At 47.9% G+C, this 18,487-nt stretch overlaps 1 protein-coding gene across 2 annotated transcripts in view; it reads left to right on the top strand.

Moving 5' to 3' along the window:
* The window catches only part of LOC140429503 (aldehyde dehydrogenase 1A1-like), a 259,226-nt gene extending 241,271 nt beyond the window's left edge, over positions 1 to 17,955 (top strand). For both annotated transcript variants that reach the window (XM_072516586.1, XM_072516585.1), the window contains 4 exons: positions 3,019 to 3,183; positions 4,436 to 4,593; positions 4,706 to 4,780; positions 17,573 to 17,955. In XM_072516586.1, coding sequence (XP_072372687.1) covers positions 3,019 to 3,183; positions 4,436 to 4,593; positions 4,706 to 4,780; positions 17,573 to 17,645 — 471 coding nt within the window. In that variant the 3' untranslated portion in view covers positions 17,646 to 17,955. The remainder of the gene's footprint in view (positions 1 to 3,018; positions 3,184 to 4,435; positions 4,594 to 4,705; positions 4,781 to 17,572) is intronic.
* The last annotated feature ends 532 nt before the right edge of the window (positions 17,956 to 18,487 follow it).

Raw genomic sequence — 18,487 nt, 5'->3', positions numbered from 1 at the left:
AAACCTTCCCACTATGTTTAAATTAAATATCCTTTCTCTGACTTAATAAGTATTTAGAACAATGATATGAAAATCCAAAAGGTAGACCCGTCCTCCCGGAACCCCGGGGCCTGACCGGACCGCGAACGTGTCCCCCCGGCAACCCCAAAATCGCAACCAGCACCCAGGACCTTGTCAGACGCAACCACTTGCCTTCCACAAGTTGAGACTTCTCACATCAGACCCCAGGACCATCCAGCAGCAGCCACAGACTGAGGAAGCGAGGAAAATGCAGAAGTCTGCCGGTGAGACTAAAACAACGCAGTTTCAAGTCTCCTCTCCCCAGCATCCTCCTGGAAATCAAGCTGGACAAGCTTAATGCTAGAGTTACCTCTCAGAGAGAAGTAAGAGACTGCTGTGTGCTCTGTTTCATGGAGACTTGGCTCACCCCTGCCTCACCAGACTGTGCCATACAACCTGACGGCTCCTCAATACACTGGATGGACTGCACGGCGTCATCAGGCAAAGGGAAAGTTGGAGGGTTTTGTCTCCTCATTAACTCCTCCTGGTGCTCGGACGGGACGGCCCTGGCAAACTACTGCTCCCCGGACCAGGAATACCTGACTGTGAAATCAGTGACCGCTCATACTACCTTCCATGGGATTTCACTTCTGCCATCATCGGGGCGATCTACATCCTACCTCCGGCAGTAGTGAAGAAGGAGCTTGGTGAATTGTACACCGCTGTAAATAACAGTGAAACAGAATACCCAGAGGGCTTGTTCCCCCTTGTACCTTGGGGACTTCAACGAGGCCAATCTCAAGAGTGCACTGCCAGAATTCCACCAACAAATCTCCTGTCCCGCCAGGGCAACAACACTCTCGACCACTGCTCCACAAAAGTCAAGGGCGCCTACCAATCCATCCCCCGACGTCAGAAAATCAGACCTTAAGACAGTGCTCCTTCTCCTGGCAAACAAGCAGAAACGTAAGCGGGAAAATCTGACCAAGAAGCTTGTGCAATGCTGGTATGAGGCAACAGAAGAGGTCCTATGCAACTGCTTGGAGTCAGTGGAGTCAGTGGACTGGTCCATATTCAAAACTCCAGCTGCCAACCTAAACGAGTATGCCACCACCGTCATCAGCACAGAAACTCAGTTTACCTGACAATAAATCAAATCCAATCAAATTCAAATCCAATCCAATGTATTTAATTTCAATGAAAATTAATTAAACAGCATTCTAAGTCCCTATTACATATACAAAGTTCTAGATTAATTGTGGAACAAATGGCCAAACCTTAAAATTAAAGTAGTGTAACTTTATTACACAGGAGTGCTTTTGTGCTTGTTAACAAATCGACCAAATTCAAAAAAAAAACTGAGAGTGTTGTAAAATTGGGTTAAAGACTAGAAAACGCTGTAAATATGAAGCAAAATGTTATGTCAGACCAAAATAAATAAAAAGAGAAAAGACTTGCTTTTATATTTACCTTATGTAATGTCCCAAAGCTCATTCCAGCCAATGTCATTACTTTTTTTGATGTGTAGCCATTGTAGTAATGCAGGAAATGAGGCAATTGATTTTTACAGTGTGTTAATAGTATGTTAATTATATTGTTAAGATACACAGTTGAAGGGCGGCTATTGATAATTAAGTACTAACAGCCCTTATAAAGATAGACTCGTCGGACCAGACTGTACCGTGGCTACATTCAAGGCTGAGTGGCCTTGGAGAGGGAGCATGCAGTGTCTACCGATATGCTTCCGGCCTTCCACGACCGGTGGGCTCCATGGGGGCTGGGGTGCATCATCGCCCCTGGTGATGACATTTTGATTCAGTTAGTTTTCTTTTTGACATTTTGTTTGAGTTACTGCCCCACCAGGGGCTATCACCTCTGTCATTCTTGTTTAATTTATTGATTATTGGTTTCATTAAAAGAACGTAAGGAGATACTGCTGCTCACAAGACTATGAAGGGGGATTGCTTGGACACAGGTTTCGGAAAAAGGAAACAGACATTCTGTGAATAAACATCTTATCAAAAAAAGTAGTAGTGTAATAATAATTGTATTAGTGTCACAAGTGGGCTTTCATTAACACTGCAATGAAGTTACTGTGAAAAGCCCGTGGTCGCCACACTCCGGCACTTCTTCAGGTCACGGAGGGAGAACTCAGAATGTCCAATTCATCTAACAAGCACATCTTTCAGGACTTGTGGGAGGAAACCGGAGCACCCAGAGGAAACCCACGCAGATATTTGGAAAACGTGCAGACTCCGGACAGACAGTGACCCAAGCCGGGAATGAAACCTGAGCCCCTGGCACTGTGAAGCAACACTACTAAGCACTGTGCTACCGTGCATGCTTCACGAACTGGGTTGAGAGTGAAATTTCCAAACAGTGGGCTCCCACAAGCAGCAGTGTAATAATAACCAGATAATCTTTTCAAGTGATGTTGATTGATACACATGAGCAGCATATGAATTGGGAGCAGGGGTAGGACACTCGGCAACTTGAGCCTGCTCCACTGGATAAACATTGGCCAGTACAATGGGGATAACTCTCCTGCTCTTCAAAATAGTGCCATGGGATCTTTTATGTCCACCTGAGAGGGTAGATGGCACCTGGATTTAACTTCATCCAAAAGACAACATCTCCAGCAGTGCAGCATACCTCAGTATTGCACTAGAGTGTTGGCCTTAATTTTAGGACTCAAGTTCAGTAGCAGAACTTGAATCTATAAGCTTCTGGTTCAGAAGTGAGATTGCAAATGACTCAGTCACTGCTGACACACTGTATATTTTAAATTTTCAAATATTTGAATTGTGAGACTTCTACAAAAGGCAAGTAAGGCAAACATTATTCTTTTAGTTTTAATTTAGCTTTCACATAAATGATACAATAACCATATTTTTGCACAGAATAACTCTGTGCAAATATTTACGGAGATCAAAAATCCACAGACACTTATGAGATCATTGTCATAATACTTTGTGTGCTAAATGTAGTCTTTTATTATTTGTGATAACATTTTGACAGATTGACAAAGAGCAGTACGATAAAATTCTCAGGTTAATTGAGAGTGGGAAGAAGGAAGGAGCCAAGCTGGAATGTGGAGGTTTGCCATGGGGAGATAAAGGCTTCTTCATTCAGCCAACAGTTTTCTCAGAGGTTACAGATGAAATGCGCATAGCCAAGGAAGAGGTAATGTAGCTTTACACATGCCAAATTCTAATGCAGCTATGCATTTCAGACTCATACTCTTAAATAATTCATTAGAAAAGGAAAGGTCATTATTATTTTGTTTCACAGAAGATGTATTCTCTTTCATGACCCATTAGTTCTGGCACTGCAGCCTCAGTTAGAATGCTGGCCCTGACTGATATTTGATTCCAATGTACCCTCAATGGGCAAACTTCCCCAGCTGTCAGACAGGCTGATAAAAGACAGAGTTTTGTAATAGTGGCGTGTTCCACGTTGGGGAGGAGAGGCTGGCACGGCCCTATCTTGTAAGAGAAGCACACATTCTGGTACTAGTCCCAGGATACCACTTAAAGCAACCATAACATCTGCAGTCCCGATCATTCAAGCTGATTTTTATTTTCAATCAACTAACTTAAAAAATGGGAACATTGTAAGAAAATATGTTTCAAAGTTACAATATTTCCAAATTAGATTCTGTTTTTAAACTTCAATGCAAATACATGTTGTATTCATAGGATATTAAAAACATTCTGATCAATTATGCACCAATTCATTCTGGTTGTTCTTCAAATATCACCAGCCATTGGGGCAGCAATGTCATTGCCAATATTTACAGAGCCATCTACGATAATTCTTACCTGTACAACACCAGAGTTATCTTGATTTAATTTGTATTTGCCTGGCCAATTTACCTGGCCACAACAAGCAATTTTATAACATTGCTGATATTTTCACTTGATTTTCAATTATTAATCCTCTGTTCTTAAAATCAAGAACCCACACTTGTGTAAGGTTCCATGGGCACCAACAGGGTTTTATTTTTCAGTTCACAATTCCACAAAGTGTAGACTTGAACAGTATACGTTGGCAGGCAGATCGACCATGAGACCTCGATGTTGCCTGACCTAGCACCTACAATAAACAATCGGGCAAATTAATACTGTTTAGTGTCACCATATAGTAGAAATCATCACTTGCCAAAATCATGGGGAAGGAAGTGAAATTATAAGTTTCTTCGTGAATACATTTATGAGCATAATGATCAGAACAATACTTCATCCAAGTGTATTGAAGGAATTATTTAATTTAGTAAAGGAAAGGCTAGGAAACAAAATGTTATAAATTATATCAATATACTTTAAATGTAACCAATGTTAGTTAATAGCGTACCAGTGTACAAGGATTGATAAAATGATGTGCACTACTTCTTGTTTCCTTCAAATAAATTTCTTCCTTTGTCCAAACAAAATAGATTTTTGGGCCAGTGCAACAAATCATCAAGTTTAAAACAATAGATGAAGTTATCAAAAGAGCCAACAACACACATTATGGATTGGTTGCTGCAGTTTTTACCAAAGATATTAACAAAGCATTTACCGTGGCTTCAGCTTTGCAAGCTGGGACCGTGTGGTAAGCATATTTCTAAGCATTTATAGTATATGGTAACATTCAATTGAACAATATGTGAACTGGAGGTTTAATTGCATTGATTGCACTGGTAAATGTGTTAATATTTCCACAGGGTTAATTGCTACAATGCCTTGCATGTTCAGAGTCCTTTTGGTGGATTTAAAATGTCTGGAAATGGTAGAGAAATGTAAGTATTGAAATAAAGATCTTTTAATATTTAAGACTTGTCCACATTTCTAGTTCAATGCCATTGTGCGTTGAAAATTTATAGAACTGAAATGCCTTAAATTGTGCATTGGTGGAGGGAGGGATGTGAATTACATTTTCTACTTTGGAAAGTCGAGAGGTCTACTGAAAGGTAGAAAAACCTGAAACTATCAAGAATAGAAAATCAAGGGTTAAAGTTTGGATTATAATTACACCAATTTTAGCAGGAAATCCTGTGTGGGAGATATTTGTCGGTGTTGCAGATTTACACTGATTCATCTGGCAAGCAGATTCACAGGCCATTACCCACATTCTTCATTTATATTAAAGAATGTTGTTTGGACTGTGCAGGTAGTAGGTGTATGACAATCAGTCTGAATGTCTCCACTAGTATGTGAATTAATCCCTCCCCTTACCATAGAAAGCATTCTATCTGGCATCCTATCTGGCTGCATCACAGCCTGATATGGCAACTGCTCAGCCCAAGACCGTAAGAAACTACAGAAACTACTACCGACAACCCATCCATTGACTCTGTCTACACCTCCCGCTGCCTTGGGAAAGTGGGCTTATTCACTCTTCCAACATCTTCTATCGGGTAGGAGATGTAAAAGTCTGAGAACACGCACAAACAGATTCAAAAACAGCTTCTTCCCTGCTGTTAACAGACTCCTGAATGATCCACTTATGGACTAATCTGATCACTTCACATATCTTCTCCACTGAGTAGTCCTGTATGCTTCACCCGATGCCTGTGTCGATGTATTTACATTGTGTGTTCATGTATGCAGTGTAGCGCACAAAGACTCCGTGAGACGAATAGAGTGAAGTCGATGAGGCTTTATTAAGCGTGTCTGTTCCCCAGCAGCTCGACAGTAAACTGGCCTGCGGGGGAAGACACCGGCTTCTTATACTTCGCCTTCAGGGCGGAGCTTGAGGTCAACGGCCAACCAGGACCCGGGATCTGTCAGCCAATGACATTAGGGCTTCCAGTCCCACATGACCCCCAATACATACTACCACATTCACCCCTTGTCAAAAATGAACCCGGCGGGGTGATGCTTCGTATGGTGGTAAGGGTTTACAGGGCTGGTCCTGGGAGGATAGAACATTCACATGGTAGTACAGTATTGAACAGTTTCGTCCTGTTGCAACTATTTACAGAGGGTATAGGAAAAAACAAAATGTTCTTTGAACAGTCCATCTTTGTTTTACATCGACGCCACAAGTCGGTCTGGTCGTCCGTGTCGATCGCCTCGGCCCCGGCGGTGGTGGTGGTGCTTGTACCAGTGTTGTCGCCTCCAGGAGCCGTACGGTTTCAGCTGTCGGTGCAAAGGGGAGGGGGACCGATCCTCCTGGGAAGGGGGCGGTCGCGGGGTGCGGCGGTGGCAGGAAGGGGGGCGGTTGGGTTGATGGTGTCGGGGGGGTGTGCGTGGTGCCGGCGGGCGCCAGATCCCGCAGGGAGACCGTGTCCTGTCGGCCGTCGGGGTACTCCATGTAGGCGTACTGGGGGTTTGCGTGGAGGAGGTGAACCCTTTCGACCAACGGGTCCGCCTTATGTGCCCGCACGTGCTTTCGGAGCAGGATGGGTCCTGGGGCCGCCAGCCAGGTCGGCAGCGACGTTCCAGAGGAGGACCTCCTAGGGAAGACAAGGAGACGCTCGTGAGGCGTTTGATTAGTGCTTGTACATAATAACGACCGGATGGAATGGAGAGCGTCCGGGAGGACCTCCTGCCACCGTGAAACTGGGAGATCCCTGGACCGTAGGGCCAGTAGGACGGCCTTCCAGACCATGCCGTTCTCCCTTTCTACTTGCCCGTTCCCCCGGGGGTTGTAGCTGGTCGTCCTGCTTGAGGCTATGCCCTTGCTGAGCAGGAACTGGCGCAGCTCGTCACTCATGAAAGAGGACCCCCTGTCGCTGTGGACGTATGCCGGGTAACCGAACAGTGTGAAGATGCTGTTCAGGGCTTTAATGACTGTGGCCGTGGTCATGTCGGAGCAGGGAATGGCAAAAGGGAAGCGGGAGTATTCGTCCACTACATAAAGAAAATATGCGTTTCGGTCGGTGGAGGGGAGGGGCCCTTTGAAATCGAGACTGAGGCGTTCAAAGGGGCGGGAAGCCTTAATCAGGTGCACTCCATCTGGCCTGAAAAAATGCGGCTTGCATTCCGCGCAGATGTGGCAGTCCCTTGTGACTGTACGGAACGCCTCTAAAGAGTATGGGAGGTTGCGGGACTTGATGAAGTGGTAAAACCGAGTGACCCCCGGGTGGCAGAGGTCCTCGTGGAGGGTTTGGAGGCGGTCAATTTGTGCATTGGCACATGTGCCGCGGGATAGGGCATCGGACGGCTCGTTCAGCTTTCCGGGCCGGTATAAGATCTCATAGTTGAAGGTGGAGAGCTCGATCCTCCACCTTAAGATCTTGTCATTTTTAATTTTGCCCCGCTGTGCATTATCGAACATGAAAGCTACCGACCGTTGGTCAGTGAGGAGAGTGAATCTCCTGCCGGCCAGGTAATGCCTCCAATGTCGCACAGCTTCCACTATGGCTTGGGCTTCCTTTTCCACTGAGGAGTGGCGGATTTCTGAGGCGTGGAGGGTTCCGGAGAAAAAGGCCACGGGTCTGCCCGCTTGGTTAAGGGTGGCCGCTAGAGCTACGTCGGAGGCGTCGCTCTCGACCTGGAAGGGGAGGGACTCGTCGATGGCGCGCATCGTGGCCTTTGCGATGTCCGCTTTGATGCGGCTGAAGGCCTGGCAAGCCTCTGTCGACAGAGGGAAGGTCGTGGTCTGTATTAGGGGGCGGGCCTTGTCTGCGTACTGGGGGACCCACTGGGCGTAGTACGAAAAGAACCCCAGGCAGCGTTTCAGGGCTTTTGGGCAGTGCGGGAGAAAAAATTCCATGAGTGCGCGCAGACGTTCGGGGTCGGGGCCTATTATCCCATTGCGTACTATGTAGCCCAGAATGGCTAGCCGGTTGGTGCTAAAAACGCACTTGTCCTCGTTGTACGTGAGGTTCAAGGCTTTGGCGGTCTGGAGGAAGTTTTGGAGGTTGGCGTCGTGGTCCTGCTGATCGTGGCCGCAGATGGTTACATTGTCGAGATACGGGAACATGGCCCATAACCCATGTTGATCAACCATCCGGTCCATCTCCCGTTGGAAGACCGAGACCCCGTTTGTGACGCCAAAAGGGACCCGTAGGAAATGGTATAATCGCCCATCTGCCTCGAAGGCTGTGTACTTGCGGTCACTTGGGCGGATGGGGAGCTGATGGTAGGCGGACTTGAGGTCCACGGTGGAGAAGACTTTATACTGGGCAATCCGATTGACCATGTCGGATATGCGGGGGAGAGGGTACGCGTCTAGTTGTGTGTACCTGTTGATGGTCTGGCTATAGTCAATGACCATTCTTTGTTTCTCCCCTGTCTTCACTACTACCACCTGCGCTCTCCAGGGACTATTGCTGGCCTGGATTATGCCCTCCATTAGTAGCCGCTGGACTTCGGACCGAATGAAGGTCCGGTCCTGGGCGCTGTACCGTCTGCTCCTAGTGGCGACGGGTTTGCAATCCGGGGTGAGGTTCGCAAACGAGGACGGGGGTTGCACCTTGAGGGTAGCGAGGCCGCAGATAGTGAGTGGGGGTATGGGGCCGCCGAATTTAAACGTAAGGCTCTGTAGATTACATTGGAAATCTAATCCCAGCAAGGTGGGGGCACAGAGTTGGGGAAGGACATTAAGTTTGTAGTTTTTGAACTCCCTCCCCTGCACCGTAAGGGTAACTATGCAGAATCCCTGGATCTGTACGGAGTGGGATCCTGCAGCTAGGCAAATCTTTTGTGCGCTGGGATAGGTGGTCAAGGAACAGCGTCTTACCGTGTCGGGGTGTATAAAACTTTCCGTGCTCCCGAAGTCGACTAGGCATGGCGTCTCGTGGCCGTTAATTAGGACCATTGTCGTCGTCGTCTGGAGTGTCCGGGGCCGAGCCTGATCGAGCGTAACCGAAGCGAGCCGTGGCTGTAGTAGTGGGGTGGGGTCCGTTGTTGCTGTCCAAGATGACGTCGGGGATGGACAAAATGGCCGCCCCATACATCGCACGTGGCTGGGGGGTCACAAGATGGCGGCGGGGGTGGACAAAATGGCCGCCCCCATGCGTCGTACAGGTCGGGGGCGGTCCAAGATGGCGGCGCCCCTCCTCCCCTCGTGGTGGTCGGGACCCAAAATGGCGGCGTCTGCGGGTCGCACAACGGCGCCCCTCCTCCCCTCGTGGTGGTCGGGACCCAAAATGGTGGCGCCTGCGGGTCGCACATGGTGTGCTGGGGGGTCTGGGGAGCGCTAGGACATCGCGGAGCTCCCTCACCGCGAGCGTTGGACCGCGAGCGCTAGGACCGCGCGGAGCTCCCTCGCCGGGGACAGCGGTGGTCGGGGCCCAAGTCGGCGGCGCCGGCGGGTCAGGCGTGGGGCCGCGAGCGCAAGGAGCGCGAGGAGCTCCCTCACCAGGGACAGCGGTGGTCGGGGTCCAAGTAGGTGGCGCCGGCGGGTCAGGCGTGGGGCGCGGGACGGGGTGTGGGTGGCGTTAGGGACGCGAAAAACTCCCTCCTCTCCGTGGAGAGTGTTGGCCGGGACCCAAAGCGGTAGCGCCGGCGGAGGGTCATACATGGACTGCGGGGAGGGGGTTTGGAGAGCGTAGGCGGCGTGCAGGGCTCCCAGTTCTCCCGAGACCACGGTGGCTGGGACCCAGAGCGGCTGCGCCTGCGGGTCGCACATGGCGTGCTGGGGGGGTTGGGACGCATAGACTGCTTGTAGGGCTCCCTGTGGCCCCGGGACGGCGGCGACCTCGCGGGATCGGCACACCACCGCATAATGGCCCTTTTTCCCGCAGCTTTTGCAGATGGCTGCGCGGGCCGGACAGCGTTGTCGGGGGTGTTTCGCCTGCCCGCAGAAATAACAGCGGTCGCCCCCGGTGCGACTCAGCGTTTGGACTGCGCAAGCCTGTGGGGTGTCCAGGGGGGGGGGGGGTAGGGGGTTTGGCGCGACGGGTACGTACGGGGCCCAATGGCCTGCCGCGCGGTCGGGGCCGTAGGCGCGGGTATTACGCGCGGCCACGTCTAGGGAGGCTGCTAGGGCCCGTGCCTCTGAGAGTCCTAGCGACTCTTTTTCTAGAAGTCTTTGGCGGATTTGGGAGGATTGCATACCTGCCACAAAAGCGTCGCGCATTAACATGTCCGTGTGTTCGTTTGCATTCACCGACGGGCAGCTGCAGGCTCGTCCCACAATCAGCAGCGCGCGTAGAACTCGTCCATCGATTCTCCGGGAGCTTGCCGTCTTGTCGCGAGCTGGTAGCGAGCGTAGATTTGGTTAACTGGGCGAACGTAGAGACTTCTCAGTGCTGTGAACGCCGTCTGGAAATCGTCGGTGTCTTCAATGAGGGTGAAAATCTCCGTGCTCACCCTCGAGTGCAGGACCTGCAGTATTTGTTCGTCTGAGACTCGGCCGGTGGTCGTTCTGATGTAGGCCTCGAGGCAAGTCTGCCAGTGTTTGAAGGCTGCTGCCGCATTCACTGCGTGGGGGCTGATCCTCAGGCATTCTCGAGTGATCCTGAGCTCCATAGTCCTTTTTAGGCACGCTTAATAAATTGTAGCGCACAAAGACTCCGTGAGACGAATAGAGTGAAGTCGATGAGGCTTTATTAAGCGTGTCTGTTCCCCAGCAGCTCGACAGTAAACTGGCCTGCGGGGGAAGACACCGGCTTCTTGTACTTTGCCTTCAGGGCGGAGCTTGAGGTCAACGGCCAACCAGGACCCGGGATCTGTCAGCCAATGACATTAGGGCTTCCAGTCCCACATGACCCCCAATACATACTACCACATGCAGTATGTATTTTTTTCCATGTATGGAATGATCTGTCTGGACTGTATGCAGAACAATACTTTTCACGGTACCTCGGTACACGTGACAATAAACAAATCAAATTCAAACCAATTTGGGATTAAGCTATATATTTTAAAAGCAGCAACAGTCTGGATTTTCTGAGGTTCTGAGGGCGCCACAGTGCCTTGCTGAAATGAGGCAGAGCTTGACCCTTTTGCTGAATGTTCCATAATGTGATTATTTTGAGTAGCAGGCGGCAGAGCTGCAATCATGCACAAGCTTCATTTCAATAAAATGTATGAAAATTAGGTCCCACGTTGAATCCAGCAATCTTGGTGACTCTGTTCCTTGTCCTGCAACTTGCCCCTATCCAATAGGTATGACTTGGAAATAAACTTTGCCCTACCTTTAGTCACCCTTAATATTATGTTGTAGTTGCTAACACTGAATGCAGTAGTTTATACTTTTGTCAATGAAAGCATTTCTCTGCTGATGCATTGAGCATCTTGCAAACAGCCATTTTTCTTTTTATACATTTTTGTGGAAACTTTCCGTTTGATAAGATGAACTTTCTTGGAATTGTGACCATTTTTGCAGTAGTAATTAACAAAGCTGAAATTGATGAGAATCCTTTTGGCCATTCTCATGATGCTCATGGCTTGGGTGAAGAAATTCAAGAAATAGAATTTTCAAACCAAAGGCACCTAGGGGATGATGCACTCCTGTAAATACTTATGAACTCATGTTTGCAAAACACCAGTCATGCCTAGTTATGTCACAGGAGGTCTGCCTTGAGCATCTTGGTGACAGTGAAGGAGAGCTGAATTTTCAGCTGAAGAGGTGAAAACAGTCTGTTTTAGAAGTAGGAACACACCTCTGGTAGGAAACTGATTCAAATCCAGACTTTCATGGGGGTGAGCAGTTCATTGGTATGAATACAGATCTCCTGTCCACTTCGAACCATTCAAGCAGAATAGAGATGGATCAGATTAAGTGTGGGACTCATTTTGACTTTCCATGGCAGCCACTACTGAGGCTGTTAGTTGACTTGGAGTAATCGGTGGTTTGTTCCAAAGCCTTTCACTGAACGAGAGGGAAGCAGGATATCAAAGGGAGACCAGAGGCCTAGTATCCAGAGCAAGGAAGTCCTTCACTTCATTGATGCCAACCTGGACCTCAAATACTAGAGGCATTAGGACGAGGATAGAAATATAGAAAATAGGTGCAGGAGAAGGTCACTTGACCCTTCAAGCCTGCTCCACCATTCAATATGATCATGGCTGATTCACTATCTCAATGACATATTCCAGTGCTCTGTCCATGCTCCTTGATGCCTTTCAAGTCTAAAAATCTATCCACTTCCTTCTTAAATATATTCAGTGATGTGGCCTCCATAGCCTCTGAAAGTACAGAATTCCACACGTTAACCACCCTCTGAGTGAAGAAGTTTCTCCTCATCTCAGTCCTGAATGGCCTAACCTGTATTCTGAGAGTGTGATCCATTTTCCCAGACCCCTAGCCAGGGGAAACAAATCCCTGAATCCAGTCTGTCCAGTCCTGTCAGGATTTTACATGTTTCAATGAGATCCCCTCTTATTCTTCTAAATTCCAGTGAATACAGGTCCATTTAACCCAATATCTCTTCATATGACAATCTGCCATCCCAGGAATCAGGCTGGTGAACCTTCACTGCACTCTCTCCAAGGCAAGTATATCCTTTCTTTGGTAAGGAGACCAAAACTTCTCACAATACTCCAAGGCCCTATACAACTGTAGTAAGACATCCTTGCTACTGTACTCAAGTCCTCTTGCAATGAAGGCTAACGTATCATTTGCCTTCTTAGCTGATTGCTGCACCTGCATGCTTGCTTTCAGTGAGGTTCTCTTCCCAGAGGATTGGAGAAGGTGCTATCTCATTGTGCAATAGGGGCATCTCTCCAATAAGCATTTTTTTCCCTTGTTTCTAATTCCTCCTCTCACGTCCTGATACGACCCGGGACCGCACCATCCTCCAGATCCACACTTCTCGTAAGGTCATGTAATGGAGAGCACAGCATGACACCACAATCAACGAGACACTTGCAAGGAGGTATTGGAGGGCACAACCTGACTGGTCAAGGCAACAAAATCGGAACTTCAAAAGTCCGTTAACGGCCTCATTGGTTGTCCTGCTGAGCAGGTAGCATTACTTATATTTCCTTTGTGTCTTTGTCTTGAGCTCCATTGGAGAGCTCAATAGCCATCAGTTCATGCGATTTTGCTTGTCTCTGAGGATCCATCCATGCATTTTCAGAGTCGAGTGAAGATCTGATGCAGAGAAAGCGAGGGAGTCACGACAGCTGCCTGGAAAATGACACATACATGGTGGAAGCACTTGGTGTGGTAACATACCAGATGAACATTGAAAGAGTGGAAATATTTTCTGGTGATTAGTTCCATTGGCTGGTCACTGGGTGCCTTAATCACCACATGGTACAGTCAATGATACCCTACACCTGAGGGAAACCTACACCTGACGGAATCCAATGATGAAGGCAAAACCCACTGCCCTCTGTCACTGAAAGGCCATGGGCTGGATTCTCCAGTCGCCGACGCCGGAATCACATTCGGCGACGGTCCAGAGAACCTAAATTCCCGACAGAATCAGGGGTGGCGCCGCTTCCACGATGCTCCGTTCCCTCCAAAGCGCCACATATCCACGGCCTCACGCCATTACCTGAGGCCCTCACCCCAAAGCTCGACCCACAACCGGCCGTGTTCCCTAAGGCGTGGGTCTTTCATGGTCTCACCAATTGGGAACTCACCTTGGCAGCTGCGGACTCAGTCCAGTGGCGCCACAGTCAGGGAAGGGCCGATCAGCAGGTAGGGTGGACATTATTCAGGGCTGTGGGCACTGTGGTGGGGCGGTCCGGGGCGCGCGAGCTGGCCGAAGGGGGGGGACTATTTTGCGGGCCGGGTTCGTGAGCGGCATCCGCCATGAAGCACAGCACAGCCGCTGCAGGCCGCCATGCTCATGCGCGGCCACGGACCCGGCAATTCTCCAGGCCATATCGGCAGCTACAGCCGGGTGCTCTACGCTGCTTTCCTGCTAGCCCCCAGCAAAATGGGGAATCGGTGGCCATTTTACGCCAGTTTCCCTGGCCGTTCCCATGCCAGCATGGGGACATAGTCTCCAAATCGGAGAATCCAGCCCCGTGTCCATCTTTAAAAGAGTGTGTTTTCCAGCTCTGGCAATATACTATAGTGTGCAGCCACATTTGGGATGATGCAACTGATCCTTGGAAGGAGCCAAGCTAAGAACATAAGAAATAGGAGCAGGAGTAGGCCATCTGGCCCCTCAAGCCTGCTCCGCCATTCAATGAGATCATGGCTGATCTTTTGTGGACTTAGCTCTACTTTCCGGCCCGAACGCCATAACCCTTAATCCCTTTATTCTTCAAAAAACTATCTATCGTTATCTTAAAAATATTTAATGAAGGAGCCTCAACTGCTTCACTGGGCAAGGAATTCCATAGATTCACAACCCTTTGGGTGAAGAAGTTCCTCCTAAACTCAGTCCTAAATCTACTTCCCCTTATTTTGAGGCTATGCCCCCTAGTTCTGCTTTCACCCGCCAGTGGAAATAACCTGCCCGCATCTATCCTATTTATTCCCTTCATAATTTTATATGTTTCTATAAGATCCCCCCTCATCCTTCTAAATTCCAACGAGTACAGTCCTGTCTACTCAACCTCTCCTCGTAATCCAACCCCTTCAGCTTTGGGATTAACCTAGTGAATCTCCTCTGCACACCCTCCAGCTCCAGTACGTCCTTTCTCAGGTAAGGAGACCAAAACTGAACACAATACTCCAGGTGTGGCCTCACTAACACCTTATACAATTGCAGCATAACCTCTCTAGTCTTAAACTCCTTCCCTTTAGCAATGAAGGACAAAATTCCATTCGTCTTCTTAATCACCTGTTGCACCTATAAACCAACTTTTTGCGACTCATGCACTAGCACACCCAGGTCTCTCTGCACAGCAGCATGTTTTAATATTTTATTAAATATTAAATAATAATCCCTTTTGCTTTTATTCCTACCATAATGGATAACCTCACATTTGTCAACATTGTATTCCATCTGCCAGACCCTAGCCCATTCACTTAACCTATCCAAATCCCTCTGCAGAATTCCGGTACCCTCTGCACTTTTTGCTTTACCACTCATCTTAGTGTCGTCTGCAAACTTGGACACAAGAAGTTCAAGGCCAAAGGGCTTTGGCAGATATTGGCAGGGCATGGAGACCAGTGCTGTGAGCCATGAGATCTTCTGCGATGAGGGCACAGATCTCAATGATCATCAGCCTAGAGAGCCGCAGTCTCCTGCAGCAGTGGGTCTTGATCATCGCCATGTCCTCTGTCTTTGGCATTGGTCCTGTGTTGTGAGTTTGTCACACATGGCCTTTTGGGCATTCTTTCTGCTCTCATGTTCTCCTGATCCTTGGGGTTCTGATTTTTCTGCAGTATGTGGCCCATCATTGTCTCCAAAGTGAGACTGTCATGCCCCCAATTGACAGCTGGAGCCTTCCTTGAGAGAAGATGGTTACTCAATTGTCCTTGGCAACCTTGTCCCCTATTTTTCTGCCCCTTGAAGCCAGGGTGTGCCAACCCAATAAAATGCCAGGCTTTCTTCCTGCCACCTGTGAGTGCCCAGGGCACCACATTCTCCCTGACACCTGTGTAGTGGCCAGGGTACCCCTTTACCAAGTACCCAGTCCCTCTTTGAACCACTGACCCATTGTGGAGTGTGTGGGCATATGCATGGCAGATTCAGTAACATGAATAAATGTGAGGTTATCCACTTTGGTAGTAAAAATAAGAAGGCAGATTATTATCTGAACGGGTGTAAATTGAGGGAGGTAGATACTCAGTGAAGCCTTGGTAACCTCGTAAATCAGTCACTGAAGGTAAGCACACAGGTACAGCAGGCAGTAAAGAAGGAAAACAGTATGTTGGCCTTCATAGTGACAGGATTTGCGTATAGGATTATGGATGTGTTACTACAATTGTTTAGGGATTGGTGAGGCCACACCTGGAGTATCATGTGCAGTTTTTGTGTCCTTGGGCGAGATTCTCCGACCCCCCGCCGGGTCAGAGAATCGTCGGGGGCTGGCGTGAATCCCGCCCCCGCCGGTTGCCGAAGTCTGGGGGGTGCCCCCACGGTGGCCTGGCCCGCGATCGGGGCCCACCGATCCGCGGGCGAGCCTGTGCCGTGGGGGCACTCTTTCCCTTCCGCCTTCGCCACGGTCTCCACCATGGCGGAGGCGGAAGAGACTCCCTCCACTGCGCATGCATGGGAAGCTGTCAGCGGCCGCACACGCTCCTGCCCATGCGCCGCCCGGAGATGTCATTTCCGTGCCAGCTGGCGGGGCACCAAAGGCCGTTTCCGCCAGCTGGCGGGGCGGAAATTCGTCTGGCGCCGACCTAGCCCCTCAAGGTTGGGGCTCGGCCCCCAAAGATGCGGAGCATTCCGCACCTTTGGGGCGGCGCGATGCCTGTCTGATTTGCGCCGTTTTGGGCGCCAGTCGGCGGACATCGCGCCGTTTCCAGAGAATTTCGCCCCTTATTTGAGGAAAGATGTTCTTGCTATTGAGGGAGTGCTGCGAAGGTGTACCAGGCTGATTCCTGGGATGGTGGGACTGTCATATGAGGAGAGACTAAATTGGTTAGGATTATATTAATTGGAGTTTCGAAGATTGAGGAGGGATCTCCCAGAAACTTACAAAATTCTAACAGGATGAGACAGGGTTGATTCAGATTGTTCCCGATGGTGGGAGAGTCCAGAACTAGGGGTCATATTTTAAGGACAAGGAGTAAACCTTTTAGGACTGAGGTGAGGAGAAATGTCTTCACCTAGAGAGTGGTGAATCTGTGCAACTCACTACCACAAAAAGCAGTTGAGGTGAAAACATTGTGTAATTTCAAGAAGGAGTTAAATATATTTCTTGGGAGCAAAAGGGATCAAGAAGTACGGGGGAAGGCTGGATCAGGGCTGAACTAGATTATCAGCCATGATCATAATGGATGGCAGAGCATGCTTGAAGGGCCGAATGGCCTCCCCCTGCTTATATTTTCTATGTATGTTTCCAAGATAATAATAATAATCTTTATTGTCACAAATAGGCTTACATTAACACTGCAATGAAGTTACCGTGAAAATCCCCTAGTCGCCACATTCCGGCGCCTGTTCGGATACACTGAAGTAGAATTCAGAATGTCCAAATTACCAACCGCACGTCTTTCGGGACTTGCGGGAGGAAACCGGAGCACCCGAAGGAAACCCACGCAGACACAGGGAGAACGTGCAGACTCCGCACAGACAGTGACCCAAACTGGGAATCGAATCTGAGACCCTGATGCTGTGAAACAACAGTGCTAACCACTGTGCTACCGTGCCGCCCATAGACTAGTTTTCTGCTCCAAAAGGGCAACTATACCTCTTGCAATAGGTACTTCATTGATGATAGCAGTTTTGCCTTCACTTCTACTTGCAGACAAATCCCTATCCAACAAAGTTTGTTTGCAGTGCCAATTATTATATCCTCTTTAAAAAAGGGCAGACAACAGCCCTTTAGGTGCAGTTAGACAGCTGAAATTCACAACTGGCAATCAAATGCACCATGATGTAATTCTTGTGGAGGAAACCAGTTGTAGTAAAGAAGAGGGGCTCACCTCATTAAATTGGCTCACGTCTGCCCTTTTTATTATATGCATGGGGTAAGCATGCTCCCAATTTTACTGATCTCAGAAAGATGGAGCCAAAATGATCAAATACAGACATATGTTCAACTATGTAATCACCTACAGATGAATCAAAATTATGACCATCTGAGCAAAATTACTGATTATTATTCTTTTTATCTAGGGGAGAATATGGTCTGCAGGAGTACACCGAGATTAAGACCATCACCATCAAAATTCCACAAAAGAATTGTTAAAATATTCTAAGTTAAAATGCGTTGCCTGAAGAAGTAGAAAAAGACTGAAAACCTCATAGGCTGAGCTGTATCTAAAGTTGACAGTCATGCATTATGATTGATCTGTGTAGTTTCAGAATAATGCAGGTCTGTATCTTACAGCTGCTTTGCCCCAAGAATTATAAATAATATATCAAAATAGTATTGACCTGTTAGTGTTTATACAGCAGAATAGTGATAAAAAAACTATTTAGTTTTGCGAATGCTTAGTTTGAATATTTTTGTTTCTATTGTTTGGGGTTTTGGTCATTTAATAAAAGGCTCAACTCATCTCACTGTGTCAAAGAAAGTGACAAAGTTTCCATTTTTTGTTTGATGCTGTAATATTTACCTAATTTTGCAAGTCTGTCAAAACTGTTCTGAAATTCATTTACTCATCAGTTTATTTGAAATGTCAGTTCATATCCTGCAGGTTGTAAAAAAAAAACTGTTAAAATGTGTTCACACTATTTTTCCCAATTATTTTTTAACAGACAAAGGTTATGTAAATAGTATGCATGACATCAGGATGAATTTAATAAAAAGGTAAATGCATTAGTTTCAGACAACTAAGCAATTAAGGGGCCATAGCAGCTCTAACCATCAACATGAAATCCCTCAACTAGAATGGTGAGGATCGGCACTGCAATTGAACCACATTAGAACCAAAAGATTCCACTTATGTCTTAAACCCTTCATAAGAAAAAGACTTGCATTTATATGGCAACTTATCACAACTCTCGGAAGCACTTCACATATGCTCTGTTTCTTTGAAGTGCAATGACTACTTATGTAGGTGGTTAAAATGAAAATAAATTACATTC

This window comes from Scyliorhinus torazame, chromosome 9 (assembly GCF_047496885.1).
Source record: "Scyliorhinus torazame isolate Kashiwa2021f chromosome 9, sScyTor2.1, whole genome shotgun sequence".
Lineage (NCBI taxonomy): Eukaryota > Metazoa > Chordata > Chondrichthyes > Carcharhiniformes > Scyliorhinidae > Scyliorhinus > Scyliorhinus torazame.
The sequence above is the reverse complement of the archived record's forward strand: the minus strand, read 5'-3'. Positions and strand labels throughout refer to the sequence as shown.